The 12,317-nt window shown below is 50.1% G+C and overlaps 3 protein-coding genes across 10 annotated transcripts; all 3 read right to left on the reverse strand.

The window, feature by feature from the left end:
* Positions 1-4: 4 nt before the first annotated feature.
* Positions 5-9,999, reverse strand: LOC123987643. 6 transcript variants are annotated; one of them, XM_046288941.1, is made up of 10 exons: positions 9,919-9,999; positions 9,649-9,814; positions 4,662-4,999; positions 3,335-4,590; positions 3,080-3,257; positions 2,848-3,006; positions 1,400-2,784; positions 941-1,330; positions 738-866; positions 5-332 (listed from the first exon to the last, which is right to left on the reverse strand). In XM_046288941.1, the coding sequence occupies exons 3-10, from the start codon at positions 4,950-4,952 to the stop codon at positions 137-139; spliced, it is 3,984 nt and encodes a 1,327-aa protein (XP_046144897.1). In that variant the 5' UTR covers positions 4,953-4,999; positions 9,649-9,814; positions 9,919-9,999; the 3' UTR covers positions 5-136. The 6 variants fall into 6 exon arrangements, with proteins under 6 accessions (XP_046144897.1, XP_046144899.1, XP_046144896.1 ...); XM_046288943.1 differs by lacking the exons at positions 9,649-9,814; positions 9,919-9,999 and adding an exon at positions 9,524-9,587; XM_046288940.1 differs by lacking the exons at positions 9,649-9,814; positions 9,919-9,999 and adding an exon at positions 8,899-9,491.
* On the reverse strand, positions 9,903-10,699 carry LOC114878739 (NADH dehydrogenase [ubiquinone] 1 alpha subcomplex subunit 5). Its single transcript, XM_029192868.2, has 3 exons — positions 10,575-10,699; positions 10,249-10,410; positions 9,903-10,164 (listed from the first exon to the last, which is right to left on the reverse strand). The coding sequence occupies exons 1-3, from the start codon at positions 10,593-10,595 to the stop codon at positions 9,991-9,993; spliced, it is 357 nt and encodes a 118-aa protein (XP_029048701.2). The 5' UTR covers positions 10,596-10,699; the 3' UTR covers positions 9,903-9,990.
* A 134-nt stretch (positions 10,700-10,833) lies between these two features.
* On the reverse strand, positions 10,834-12,314 carry LOC114878738 (40S ribosomal protein S5). 3 transcript variants are annotated; one of them, XM_029192865.2, is made up of 3 exons: positions 12,231-12,314; positions 11,240-11,611; positions 10,834-11,163 (listed from the first exon to the last, which is right to left on the reverse strand). In XM_029192865.2, exons 2-3 carry the CDS (start codon positions 11,603-11,605, stop codon positions 10,879-10,881), a joined length of 651 nt encoding a protein of 216 aa, XP_029048698.1. In that variant the 5' UTR covers positions 11,606-11,611; positions 12,231-12,314; the 3' UTR covers positions 10,834-10,878. The 3 variants fall into 3 exon arrangements, with proteins under 3 accessions (XP_029048698.1, XP_029048697.1, XP_029048700.1); XM_029192864.2 differs by having other exon boundaries at positions 12,219-12,276; XM_029192867.1 differs by lacking the exon at positions 12,231-12,314 and adding an exon at positions 12,119-12,212.
* Positions 12,315-12,317: the final 3 nt, after the last annotated feature.

Genomic DNA, 12,317 nt, shown 5'->3' on the forward strand with positions numbered 1-12,317 from the left:
CGACTTTTAACGAGACACTGTTTTATTTTGTTATGTTACATATGTACATACATACATACATATACATATATACGTAGAGTAAATATAGGTTGAACGAGAGGATTGCGTTGCATTGAAAGGAGACGGTAAGAGTTGGTTAGCTTGGAACAGGTGGAGGTGGTTGAGGGTTGAAAGAAATCGGTCTGTAGGCTTTCTGCTTGGTGAAAGGTTGCACTCCGCTCAGTGTAAAATCGTGCGTTGCTTTCCTCGGCTGTTCCGTTGCTTCCACCGGGTCGTCCAGTTCCTTGTCCCCAGTCCCCGGCTCCTCGCTTTGTCCTGGACTTCCGCCGGACCTGCTCAACCGTTCGTTCGTTTTCTTTGCACACGTCGTTTAACTCGTTTCGTTGAAAAGGTTTCGCGGAAATGAAAACAATTTCTACGTGGAAGGAACGCGCGGAAGGAATTCTCGCGAACGACACGCTTCTTGCAGATCCATGCGCGATTAAAAGCGTATCCTCGCATAGCTTTAGCGAAGCGTTGTTAAAAGGTGACTAGAGTCGCGTTAGAATTACTTGCGTCATGCCCAACTTAATACCTGGATGGAACGAAAAGGAAAAGCGAACGATTAGCGACCGTTTACCGCGAGGTGAGGCGCGATAACGCTATTCTACAGGGAATCACCGGAACTAAGAACCGATAAAGACGTCTATGATCGCGATTCACGGGAAAGATGAAAAGAAAAAGAGGAAGACGCGTACCCAGCTCGAAAAGATTTGCCGTTGCTTCCGGTCTGCCTGGAGTGCGGTCTCGTGTTCGGCTGCGAGAGTTCGCTGTCGCTGCTCGCAAACGAAGTTTTGGTTATCACGGCACCGTGGGCGAAATCCTTCCTAAGAAAAAGAAACGAAGCAACGGTGGTGTTTACTGTTGGTAAAGGAAAAGATCAGCTCTCCGTTGAACTTACCTGTAATTGTCCGACCTCGGAGTGGAATTGGAAGCGACCGGCTTGGCCGGATGGACGTTCGCGTCGACAAAAACAGGAGAACTTTTCGGGATGTCGCAAACGATCTCCGGATGGACGGTGGTTTGCTTGTGTTCCAGGTGCGACGAGGCGTCCGGCGCCCAGTCGTAGTACTTCGCTCGATGAGCGGTCTGTTCGCCGGCGCGACGTTTCTTCGAGTCCGAGCCAACGTTTCTCTTCCGGCGATGTTCCTCGTGGACGAAGCTTTTGCCGGACGCTGGGGTGGTGTTTCCGATCGGCATGGAAGTCGGAGAGGAAGCGGTGGAAGACGGAGCGCCGTCCGGATCGGCGCGAGACAACTGCGAACCGTCCCATTTCGGACTCGCCAGACTACTGCAATTTACCAACCAACCAACTCGCGAGATGTAGATTTGCCGCGATCGCTCTAAAGCTGTTACTTACTCGAAATTTTCTTCCATCTCTTTGAACAAGCGCAACTGTTGCCTGATGTTCGCCTTCTCTTTCGCGCGTTTCCGTTGAAACTCTTCCTCGACCTTTCGCATCGCTTCCAGTTCACCCTTCCGCTGTCGTTCCTTCGCTTCGGCTTCCCTCGACAACTTCTCGGCCAACCTGCGCCTCTCTATTTGCCTAACGGTCGATTGAAAAGTGAATCTTCTGCTCTTTCGTTGAGGTTTCGTCTCCGTCACCTGCGAGGACGTCTGTTTGCAGGAAACCACTTCCTCGCAACCGGACGACACCCTCTTTGCCTCGTACATCTCGGATTCCTTCCTTCCCCTCGAATTCTTCGCGTCTATGTAACCTCTGGAGTTTCTAGATCGTCGTTTCGCCGGCATAACGTCATTGTTGTCCTCGTCTTCGTCCTCGTCCTCGTCGCGTTTAACTTTCTCGCCGTTAAAACCCTGTGCCCGATGTTCCGCGTCGTTCGATTCCGGTAGATACATCACGTGTCCGCCCGGGGTCAAGTAAGAGAAAGACGGTGGTTTCATGACGACCGGGAAATCGTTAGACTTGTTGCTTTTCGAGCCGTCCGCGTCGACGCGTACCCCGTCGGCTTCGTATCGTACAGAAGCGTCAACGTCCGCGTCCACGGCGTCACTGTCCTCGTCATCGTCCACGTCGTCATCCTCGTCCTCGTCCTCGTCTTCGTCTCCATCGTCGCCGTCGTCGTGTCCGTCTTCGGCGCGTGGTTCGTTCTCGTCGTCCTCGGGGCCGCTGTCGCGTCCGTAAACACGCTGCCCGGTAGATTCGCGGGATAAATACGGTTTCCAAGCGGACGGCGAGTTTCGCGACGCATCGACGACCCGACTGTGTTGCAACGAGTTTGGCGCGCTCGAGGACAAGAGCCAATTGTCGTCGAGAAGGTCGCGGGTGGAACTGGTTCGTGGGTCGTGCGCGCCGATGCCGAAAGCTCCGGACACCGACCTCTTCAGTTTCTGAAGGGAATTGAAGGCGGATCCTTCTCTGGACTTCGGGTCAGGAGCGCAGAAATAGGTTCTCGCGTCGTCTCTGGGCAACGAGAGGGAGAAGACGTGAGCTCGAGGGGGATATTTAAACGGGGCTGGCAACGGTGGAGGCGGCGGCGAGTCGACACCGGCGTCGCTGCTCGATTCCTCCCCCAAGTCCTGCTGCGGCGTCCACGCGGGCCTGATCGGCGTCGTTTTCATCCTGTTGATCGTACTCACGTCCAACGAGTCGTCGTTCGCCGCCCCGGCGTCGCCGGATATGCCCGAATCGCCGGACTTGTCGTGCCAGCTCCTCGGGCCCAGCGACAACGGAAACGGGGGCGGCGGTCTCGATGAACGTTCTATTCGTTCCTCGAACGTCACCTGAAACGCCAACCGGCTAGAGAATTTGTTTCGTCGGATCCATCGAAAAACGCGTTTACGAACCGGCAACTCTTCGCTGGCGGTGCTCATGCTTGGTCCGGGTGCTTCCAGTGCCGACAGCAATCTCCATGCGGCCGACGGCGAAAATCGTGGAATCTCGAGCTGTTTCTTCGGCAGAGTTGGTCGCAATTTCAACGAGATGTTCTCGACCACGTTCCTCTCCTAAAACAGGGTTAAAGAGTCGCGTCAAAGGAAAAAGAAGGCGTTCCGATAGAGCAAAGGATCTTAAACTGACGTTGTCGTCCTCGTCGCCGATCAGATCCACCGTCGGTCTACCATCCTCGTTCCCACCGTCCGGAAACTTGAACTCAGCTTCCTCGGTTCCCCGCAGATCTGGCTCGTTGCTTTCCGTCCGCGTTTCGTTCATTCCAAAATAGAAGGTCTTTGGCGCGGATCGCGTCGGGGAGACGAATCTAACGAATCCACAGAGACCATTTGATTTTCAGATCACACGGTCGAAAGCGAATGAAAGTTTAAACCAGTAACTTACGAACGACGGTGTTCCTGTCTGGAACGATCATCCTCGACCACGGACGCGGTAGTTTCGCCGACACGGTTGCTCCTTCTCTTCGTATCCGATTTGTCCGTTTCCACGCCGTCCGTTCGTTCTCCGTCGATCGAACGTTTTCGACGAGCGCCGTTCGACTCGCCGTTCCATCGTCCAGGATCCCGATTCTCCTTGTCTCTCAACGTTTCCGGACCGCTCGCACCCGTAACGGTTCTCTCTCGCGCGAGTTCAACGGCCTTGGCGTACGATCCGCTTCGACGTTTCGTCGTCTCGTCGTCCTCGAGTCTCCGAAGCATCGGCTTCACCGGCTTCGTAGGTTTCACGATCGCGTCTCGATCCACGCTGGTCGATCTCGCGTGGTTGATTTTCCCCTCGGCTTGAGGAGGCGCCGCCGGAACGAGGGATCTTTCTTCCTCCGGCGATGCGTTCGCCGCTCGTCCCTCGAAATCAGCAGCTTCGAGGCCGACCGATTTACCGGTGCAGTCGAGCTTGTCGCGAACTCGCCTCGCCACCTGGATCAGCTCCGCCTGAAACTCGGGACTGCTCATACTCCTCTGCAGAGTGTTCTTCCCGTCGGTGAGTTTGCATCGATTTCGATGATCAGACGTCTGCTCGTTGAAACGATTCGGACTGGAAGCGTTCCAACGATTCGAAGCGGATCGTTGATCGGTGTTCTGTTCGATCGTACGGCTGGCCGACTCGCGTGCACGATCGAACGAACGAGCCAGCCCGCCGGAGGACAATTGCCAAGTGACCTGAGCCTTCTTCGTCTCCGCTCGAGTCTTGAACAGACGAGATCTCCTCGGGGGTGGTTGAAGCTGCTGTTGTTCGAGTCTGCAACGAGTCTCGCCATCGCCGCCTCCGCCGAGAGTCGACGGTGATTCGTCCGCGAGATCGCCGTTGCTCGGAGGAGCCGGGGCTTTGTACTTTTTCCTAGCTTTGTATCTACCTTCGAGCCGTTCCTTGGACTCTCTGAGTTGCGCTCGTTGACCGTTCGAGGTTCGAGCACCGTCCTCTCTGTCGCTCGATCTGCCGATACTCGAACGGTCCTGGATCGACGAGGAAGCATCCGGGGAGTAACGGAGATCGGGCTCGCTGTCGAATCTCTTCAAGTTCGAGGTCGCTTCCGCTCGATTTTGCTCCGCTCGATAACGACAACAGTGTCGGTCGATCCTTCGCGATCGGCCCTCGGCAGGCTGGCACGCGGAGATGCTTCTCTCTCGAAACGGCTCGTTCCTCTGAAACACGTCAGGATCGCAGCAATCCCTCTAACTTTCAACCGCGTAATCGTGTAATCTGTAGCGTTTACCTTGGCGAAATCGCGGGAGGATGAAAACGTTGGCGCTCTGCGACCGCTTATCGTGCCGCCGTTCTGTATGATGGATCCGTTGTCGGTGGCGCGTAGTCTTTGATTAGGTGGCTCGGGGAGAACCTTTCGCGCCGCCACCACCGGCGCAGCTTGGGAACGGTGATGGTGCCTGGCCAGTTCCCGAGGGAACGACTGTGACCATCCTCGGCTTGCCTCCGACGTCGTTGCCAGTCCGTTCGAACACACGGACGCGGCCTGTTGCTCCCGAGAGCTGCTTCCGTTATTGCCCATCTTCGCCTTCTCGCTACGAGAAACCCGGCTCGTCCTCCATCTCGCATCTGTCGTATCGAAACGAAACGAAACGAAAGGAAAGTTGATAACGAAGTTTCTCTAACGGTTTCGAATCGATTCGAGAGTGCCCTGCTCGTCGAACGATGTACTACGCGTCGCGACGAGACGAAACGAGACGGGTTCGATTTCTCGAGAGCCGGTAATCCGCCGGAGGGAATGAAACGCGTACCATTCCGCGTCGATGTTCCTAGAGGCCCGCGACGTTGCGTAAAATCGAAGAGAAAGCTGTGGAGAGACGCGCACACGGTTCCTTCTCGCACGACGATCCTTATGCGTTAACGACGCGAACAACCTGTGTGCACCGATCCGCCGACGGAACGCTGGAACAGGTAGCTCGCGTGAAAGACGGTGAAAGAAAAAGAAGTTTGGCTCGTGATCGAATGGGATCGAGGTCGCGGTCCACGCGCGAAAAAGAAAGTCTTCCTGCTGGGCTGAACGCGAACGGGTGGGAAACGCGAGTTCGATCCGGCACATCCGGTGAGAGCGGAGAAGCCGCGACGACGACGACGACGACGACGACGACTGTCTCTTTCTCCCTCCTTCTCTTCTTCCTTCTCTTTTCGCTTTCGAAGTCGAGCGCGCGCGTTCGATGACCGAAATTCGTTTAACGAGAACGCAAACGGAATCCGTGAGGAATCTGAAAGTCGGCAAATAAGTCGAAGACACGGAAACACGCTCCATTCGCTGGCATAGAAAGCGGCCCCGGGAACGCGGTATGTATCGAGAAAACGCGTCGAAGAACTCGCCAACTCGGTCAACGATCGACTACGTCTACCACGCGCGGATCCGACGCGACGTCTTCGATCTTATCTCCGATCGATCAAACTCGAAACAGAGCACAGAGGAGATTCGTTCCCACGAACGATTTATTCGATCGAACGCTTTTCTTTCGCACCTAGCCAACAACGATCGGTCGCGGATCGTTAGTTTCTTTCACGGAAGAATTGTTCACGCTGGACCTTTGTCTCGATTTCTCTTCGCGGCGTAAAAGAAGGAGAGAGACGAGCGGGATATCGTGTGGGAAAGGATAATTGTATCGTGAAACGCGAGTAGCAGGGAAATTGTAGCGACATCGGCAGCGTCTGGAGAAGGTTGCCGGGCTCGATGAGCCAACAACGCAAGAACGAACAAGTCGAGCGGGAACGCGGAAATCGCGTGCAGCCGAGTAGATGGAACGGTGCAACGATCGCCGACCCTTCTCATTTATGAAACGAATCTTTTCTCTAGCTTGTTCGTTGAAACATCGCAGATGGGAAGGAGAAGAAGCCTTGTTCGGAAGAGATTCTCGCGTGGAATTTCGGAGAAGAGAGAAGAACAGGTGTAGAGAGAGGAGAGGGGTAGAGAGGGAGAAGGGAAGAGCAGGATGTCAAGAACGAGCACGGATAAGTTTTATTCGCGAGGCATCTGGGTCAGGCAGAGCCGCGCAAGTGCACCGTGGCGCACCCATTCCATTCGCACCTGCGCGCATGCGCTTTGCCTGCTCGAGGCTACGCGAATCGGAATAGTTTATCGAAGAAATTCCATCCGTCGAGCGGTAACTCGATTTGCCGATCAACTAGAACGCTCGGAGGTGAACAACGGAGGGTGGAACCAGAGGATGGAAAATGCAAAATGCCAATAACGGATCGTAGAAGATTGAACGTTTCAGAGTAGCCGCGTCTACGGTATGGAGAACAAGCATCGAGAGTCACCGAGAGCCGTTTCCCAGGAATTTCGGTATGCGGAAGGAAAGCTACGAAGCCAGGTTCGCCGAGTGATTGAGCGAAAGGCGAACAAAACTGAACAGAAGGGAAAAGAAGAGAAGAGTGTAGTAGGTAGGTGTGCGTGCTGGTTTATCGTAGGTTGCAGCAGCGAAGGATACAACGGATACGAAGAAGAGAAGGAAACGCAACGGAGCGAAAACGGAAGTTCGCCGGTTGCACGTAGAACGGTGGTGGATTCTCATCGATCAACCCTCGGAGCAATTTTGTCCGCTGCAGCGGCTCCGTTTTCCATACCGATCCACGGGATGCGCGTAATCTACGTGGCACGCGTTTCGCCTTCTCACCCTTCCACGTCTCTTTCCGTCGGCCTCGGATTACCGGTCTCCTTTCAGCGAACCTTCTCCTCTCTATTATCGTTCTCCGCCGATAGCTTGCCGATCGGCCGATGCATCGCGAAACCGGCGTCGAACATCCAGGTCGTGAGACGAAACGCGTTGCTTGCAAAACTTCCTGCGAGCACGCGTGCGCGTAACATTCTTCGCGGCTACGGACGTTTCGTAATCTCGTTTCTCCTCGCGAGACGAAAACTTTCTCGATCCCAATCTTGGCGGTGCGATGCACGCTTGGACCATCGAGCATCGTTTTGAAGTCTGCCCGAGAGAAACGCTTGACCGCGACGCGACGCGACGCGACGGATGCAAAGGCATCGCGCTCGATGCTAGACGGCAGAAAAACAACGGTAAACGGCAGTAACTCGCGCGAATACCTTCTTAGCCATTTTGCTCGATCCTCGGAACGTCTATTTTATTTCCTTTTTCTTCGAAAAAATCGACTCTATCCTATAACCGCGCTCGTTTCGCGAGGACGTTGCGTTTACCATGAAATCCGCGTAGGCTGTTCTCCAATGACACAGACGATAAGTCCGTTCGCGAAACATTCTCGACGCTCACGAACAAGGAATAACAGGCAACGAGAAGTGAAAGTTGCTCGCGCAAACGTATTATAAAACGTAAAACGATGCGAAGTAAAGTAACGTGTTTGCTTGAAATCCGAAGCTGGCGATTGTCGATCACGTCGATTTGCATTTCGCTCGATCGAAACGAAACGGTCGCGTTGATACACGCCGATTAGTAAATCAACGCCGATTTCGTACCGTAAGCGAACCGAGCCGAACGGACCGCGACAAGTTCGTTGGAGCGAGTCGCTTTCGCGATACGCGCGACTACGCCAGGCGACGTGTATAAAGGAGAAGATGAATCGGTTCGGTTCGATTCGATTCGACTCGACTCGACTCTGCTCGAGCGAGTTTGCTTCGATCGAGGTCGGAACCCGTGAACCGGTAAGATCAAAACGGTAAAACGTTGCGACGAGGCGGACCGGTCTCGTCGCAAACCGATTTTACTCCCTCGACGTTGCATTACTACAGCCTGTTCTACGATCCGATCGAATTGAAAAATTATCATCTGACTGAAATTCTTTTCCTAACGATTCTAACCGACAAACAACTCGGATTATCCTCGCTTTATCGTAGCCAGAGACAATTGCGACTCGATAGAGCGGAGAAGAATGCGGTTCGGATAATTGAGAAAAAGGGACGAGTTTAAAGCGCGCGTGTGTGTGTGTGTGCGTTACGTAAGGAAACGCGTTAAAACGATAACGATCAGCCTTGCCGGTAAAGGAGCCTCGCCTTCTTCTCGCTCGGTTGTCTCCGCGGCTAGCCTCCGCTGATTCTTCGCCAACGAGCAGCGTAAACAAAGCTAACTCTCGAGCGCGGAGCATGGACCGCGTAACGGGCCAACGTCACGGCGCGTTAACGTTCTTCCGATTCGTTCGCGCAATCATTCCCCTGGCTTTTCGCTTGAAACGGAAATCTCCTCTGATCAAACGCGGGGCAACAGTTTTCGCTGCTTTCGTTCGAGCGAGGGTAATATCCTAGCCGCTTTCGTTTCGTCGCGTTCCACGAAATTACACGCATTGTCTTCGAACGGGAACGCGTTTCCTTCCACGGCTATTGTTTCTCCTCGCCTCGAAATATCGTAGATATTCGTTAGGAACAGGATGAAGTAAGTATACTCGTTACGATCCTCGTCCGCTCTCATCGTAGACGATACTTTAACGAATTAAAAATCATTTCTCGATGGAAATCAACGCGCTTTTTAACTCGAAAATCTTGTACTACACACCGATCTTCAATTCGTTGTCTCGTAGCTCTCCCTGTCTTCCTGTATCACCAGATTACTCGATCCATCGATCGATATCTTTCGGATGATATTCCCAGAGGAGCAAAGCGGTTGTTTTAATTCGACCCGACGGGCTAGTTCACTATCACAAACAATCTGACAAGTGTCGTTCGCGTTCAAGATGCAGCTCTCGTTGCACCGAAGCACACGCGCATTCCGCGGCCGAATTTCGAATCTACGAACCCGCGACTCTCCTATATCCTTCTTACGTTCCGAATTTCCATTCGAACAACCGTGTTTACTTTTCGTTAAACAAAAACGACGGGCATGGAAAATTCAGGGGACAGGAGAGACTCGGGTTAGAGATATAGAGAGAAAGAAATCGGAAGAGGTCGAGGATAAAAGTAGGGAAAAGAGAAAAAGGATAAAGAGGAGGAAGAGGAGGAAAACAAAGATGTAAAACGTGGTAGCAAAGAACGTATCGGCGATAGAACGTCTTGAAACAGAGTGCGATTCGCGTGTTCGCTATCCTCGCGCGCGACGCAAAATCGGAACTGAACAGCGGCTCTCTCGAATCCCCCACCCTCGAATACCTGGTTAAAACCGTTCTCCTACCTCCACAACCTACCATCAACCTACTCTATTCCTTCCTCGTTTCCCCACTACATTCGAGTAACGCGTAACGTTTTACTCCCCTCTTTTCCTCTTTCTCGCTCTTTAAACCCTTTCCTCTCTACATTCCTCGCGCTATACCTTCTACTCGGCTATGATTTCTCGTGTACTTGATGCCGAACGCATCGACATATTTTTCCTGCAAGAGATTCCAATCGAGATTCAACTCCTTTTGTTCCTAGACTCGCTCCGAGGCAATAATTCTTCACCTTCGATCGCTTAGTTACGCCGAATCAATCAGTTATGCCTAAATGTACATAGATTATGAATAATTTAGATTTTATATTTGAACACTATCAGACAAGCTTATGTACAAATAGAAATAAATACTACTGTAGTTATAATATATACTTTAATCTATGATACTGCATAAAGCGACGAAATTTTAAGTCCTATGTACAAATGTCAGCGAAATGATTCGTTTTATTTGTGAGGAGGCCAAGTCCACTGATGCGCCGGAGGTTCCTCCATCAAGTTCTCCCATGGTTTCCATTTTAACATATCCTTAGCCAAGATTGTTTCATTTTTTGCTTGTATTAGAAGCTCTTCAACTTGGCCACAGCCTATTTTCTCTTCCACTGCTTCGACTGTTGGGTTCTGTGATACAACATTGAATGTAACATTATCATTTTAAACTTGCTTACCGTATCGTTTAAATGTACGAAAACAATCGTTAGTCACCTGCTTTACAATATCTTGTCTTTCCTTAACCAGTTTCTCGGTATATCTTCTGTAAGCAGAGTCTTTTGGCATGGCAGCCAAGAGACGCAAAAGTTTCTCGTACGTTATGTCGAGTTCACGATGAGGGAATTTCAGAACAGCAAGACCAGTTAATCCTGTTGTCTAAAAGAATAGAAAATCATTAACAATGTGGAAGAATTGACCGCAAAATCCAAAGGACAGCGAAACTTTATAGTATGGTTATGTTTTGAAAGTAACCAGTTTCGCATCGATTAAATGTTCTTATAGGTTATTGATATATCTATCGAATTATACAAATTCCTTACCTTTTTCAGCGCACCTGCCATGCTCGATCTTAATATTTGACACGATTCACTGAAAACAAAGATTTTATTAGCAGCTCCTAATTCACCTCTAACCTGATCTACCCCAATACAGGGCAGGTATTTGTAGTGGTACCACTGTTAGGTAAATTGGTTACCAACTATACACGCCTACAAAATCCCCTAAATAAAAAGTTTGTTGTAAAAAATCCTTCTCAACACGTTGCATTCGATTAGGAAAAGCGTTGTAATAATTAGACCATTTTAAAGATAAAGTATTTATTTGTATGTTGTCAAAAGAACATGTTTATCGGTTAGATTTAGCGACACGCTCGAGTTCGTCCTTCTTTTTGATCGCATACGAATTTGATGAACCTTTCGCGGCATTGATAAGTTCGTCGGCTAGGCATTCGGCAATTGTCTTAATGTTACGGAATGCGGCTTCCCTAGCACCAGTACATAATAACCAGATCGCCTGATTAACGCGTCGTAACGGAGATACGTCTACTGCTTGTCTTCTGACCGTGCCAGCGCGACCGATACGAGTAGAATCTTCTCTTGGTCCTGAATTGATGATGGCCGTCACGAGCACCTTAAACAAAGAATACAAACGTGTTAAAATGTTAAATGGTTATAAAATATGTAGAAGGACTTTTGCAGAATATTACCTGTAAGGGATTGTCTCCCGTGAGAAGGTGGATTATTTCAAACGCATGCTTCACGATCCTGACTGCCATTAATTTTTTGCCGTTATTTCTCCCGTGCATCATTAGCGAATTCGTAAGACGTTCTACGATAGGGCACTGAGCTTTACGAAACCGCTTCGCGGCATAACGTCCGGCAGAATGTGGAAGATACTTAGCATTTTTCTCCTTAACGGCAATGTAATCTTGCAAGGACATATCGTTTACTTGCACATCGTCGCAATTCCAACGACCGAACAATTTAATTTCTGGTAACTCTGCGGATAGCGTTACCGGTAAGGCCGCGGTAGTGGGTACCACTATATCGTCAAACGTTTCTATATCAGCCATGATTATCTGGAAAATAAAATTGGTCAATTAATTCAAGTATTTTTCATCAAAGTTATATTAAAATCAATTATAAATCTTATAGGTAACCAACAAGTAGAAACGATGTAAAGTTAAAAAATTATTACAGGTGTCAAATTTTGATACTGCGATAAATAACAAAAGGGAAGTAGTAAGTAGGCCGGAAAGTAAAATAATCGGTTGTGTGATGCGTAAAAAATAAAAACAAATATATTCAAATGTCAACAAATACAATGCATCGAGGGTGAAAAGAATATGGAAATGTTGTTTAGCTGGAACAGAAAATTTCTGACACGTATCGTGCTATCGAATCGTTTCAATCGAAACGGTTCACACGTTAAAAACAATTTTTGTTCCAAGTTAAAACGTTTGGTGAAAATCACTACACTCTCTGTTGATATAAAACCTATATGAAAATCGTGAAAGCATGTGGCCATGTGGTCGCACGTACAACTGGAACACTTTCCGACTGAACAATTACAGAACATATCGTACATTTACAAACACCAACTAGCTCCGTATATTTCCAGCTACTCGATATCACTTTTGCGTACACAACCGATGGGTAAATACATCGAATCTCCGAGTTCCTTACCATACAACTTACGTTCACGTCCTCTTTGGAGCAAGCGTGAACAGGAAAAGGCCATGACAGTGATGGCGCTTCGACCAGTGATTGCCGGATCTCGAGTAC

Source organism: Osmia bicornis, chromosome 15 (genome assembly GCF_907164935.1).
Source record: "Osmia bicornis bicornis chromosome 15, iOsmBic2.1, whole genome shotgun sequence".
Classification (NCBI taxonomy): domain Eukaryota; kingdom Metazoa; phylum Arthropoda; class Insecta; order Hymenoptera; family Megachilidae; genus Osmia; species Osmia bicornis.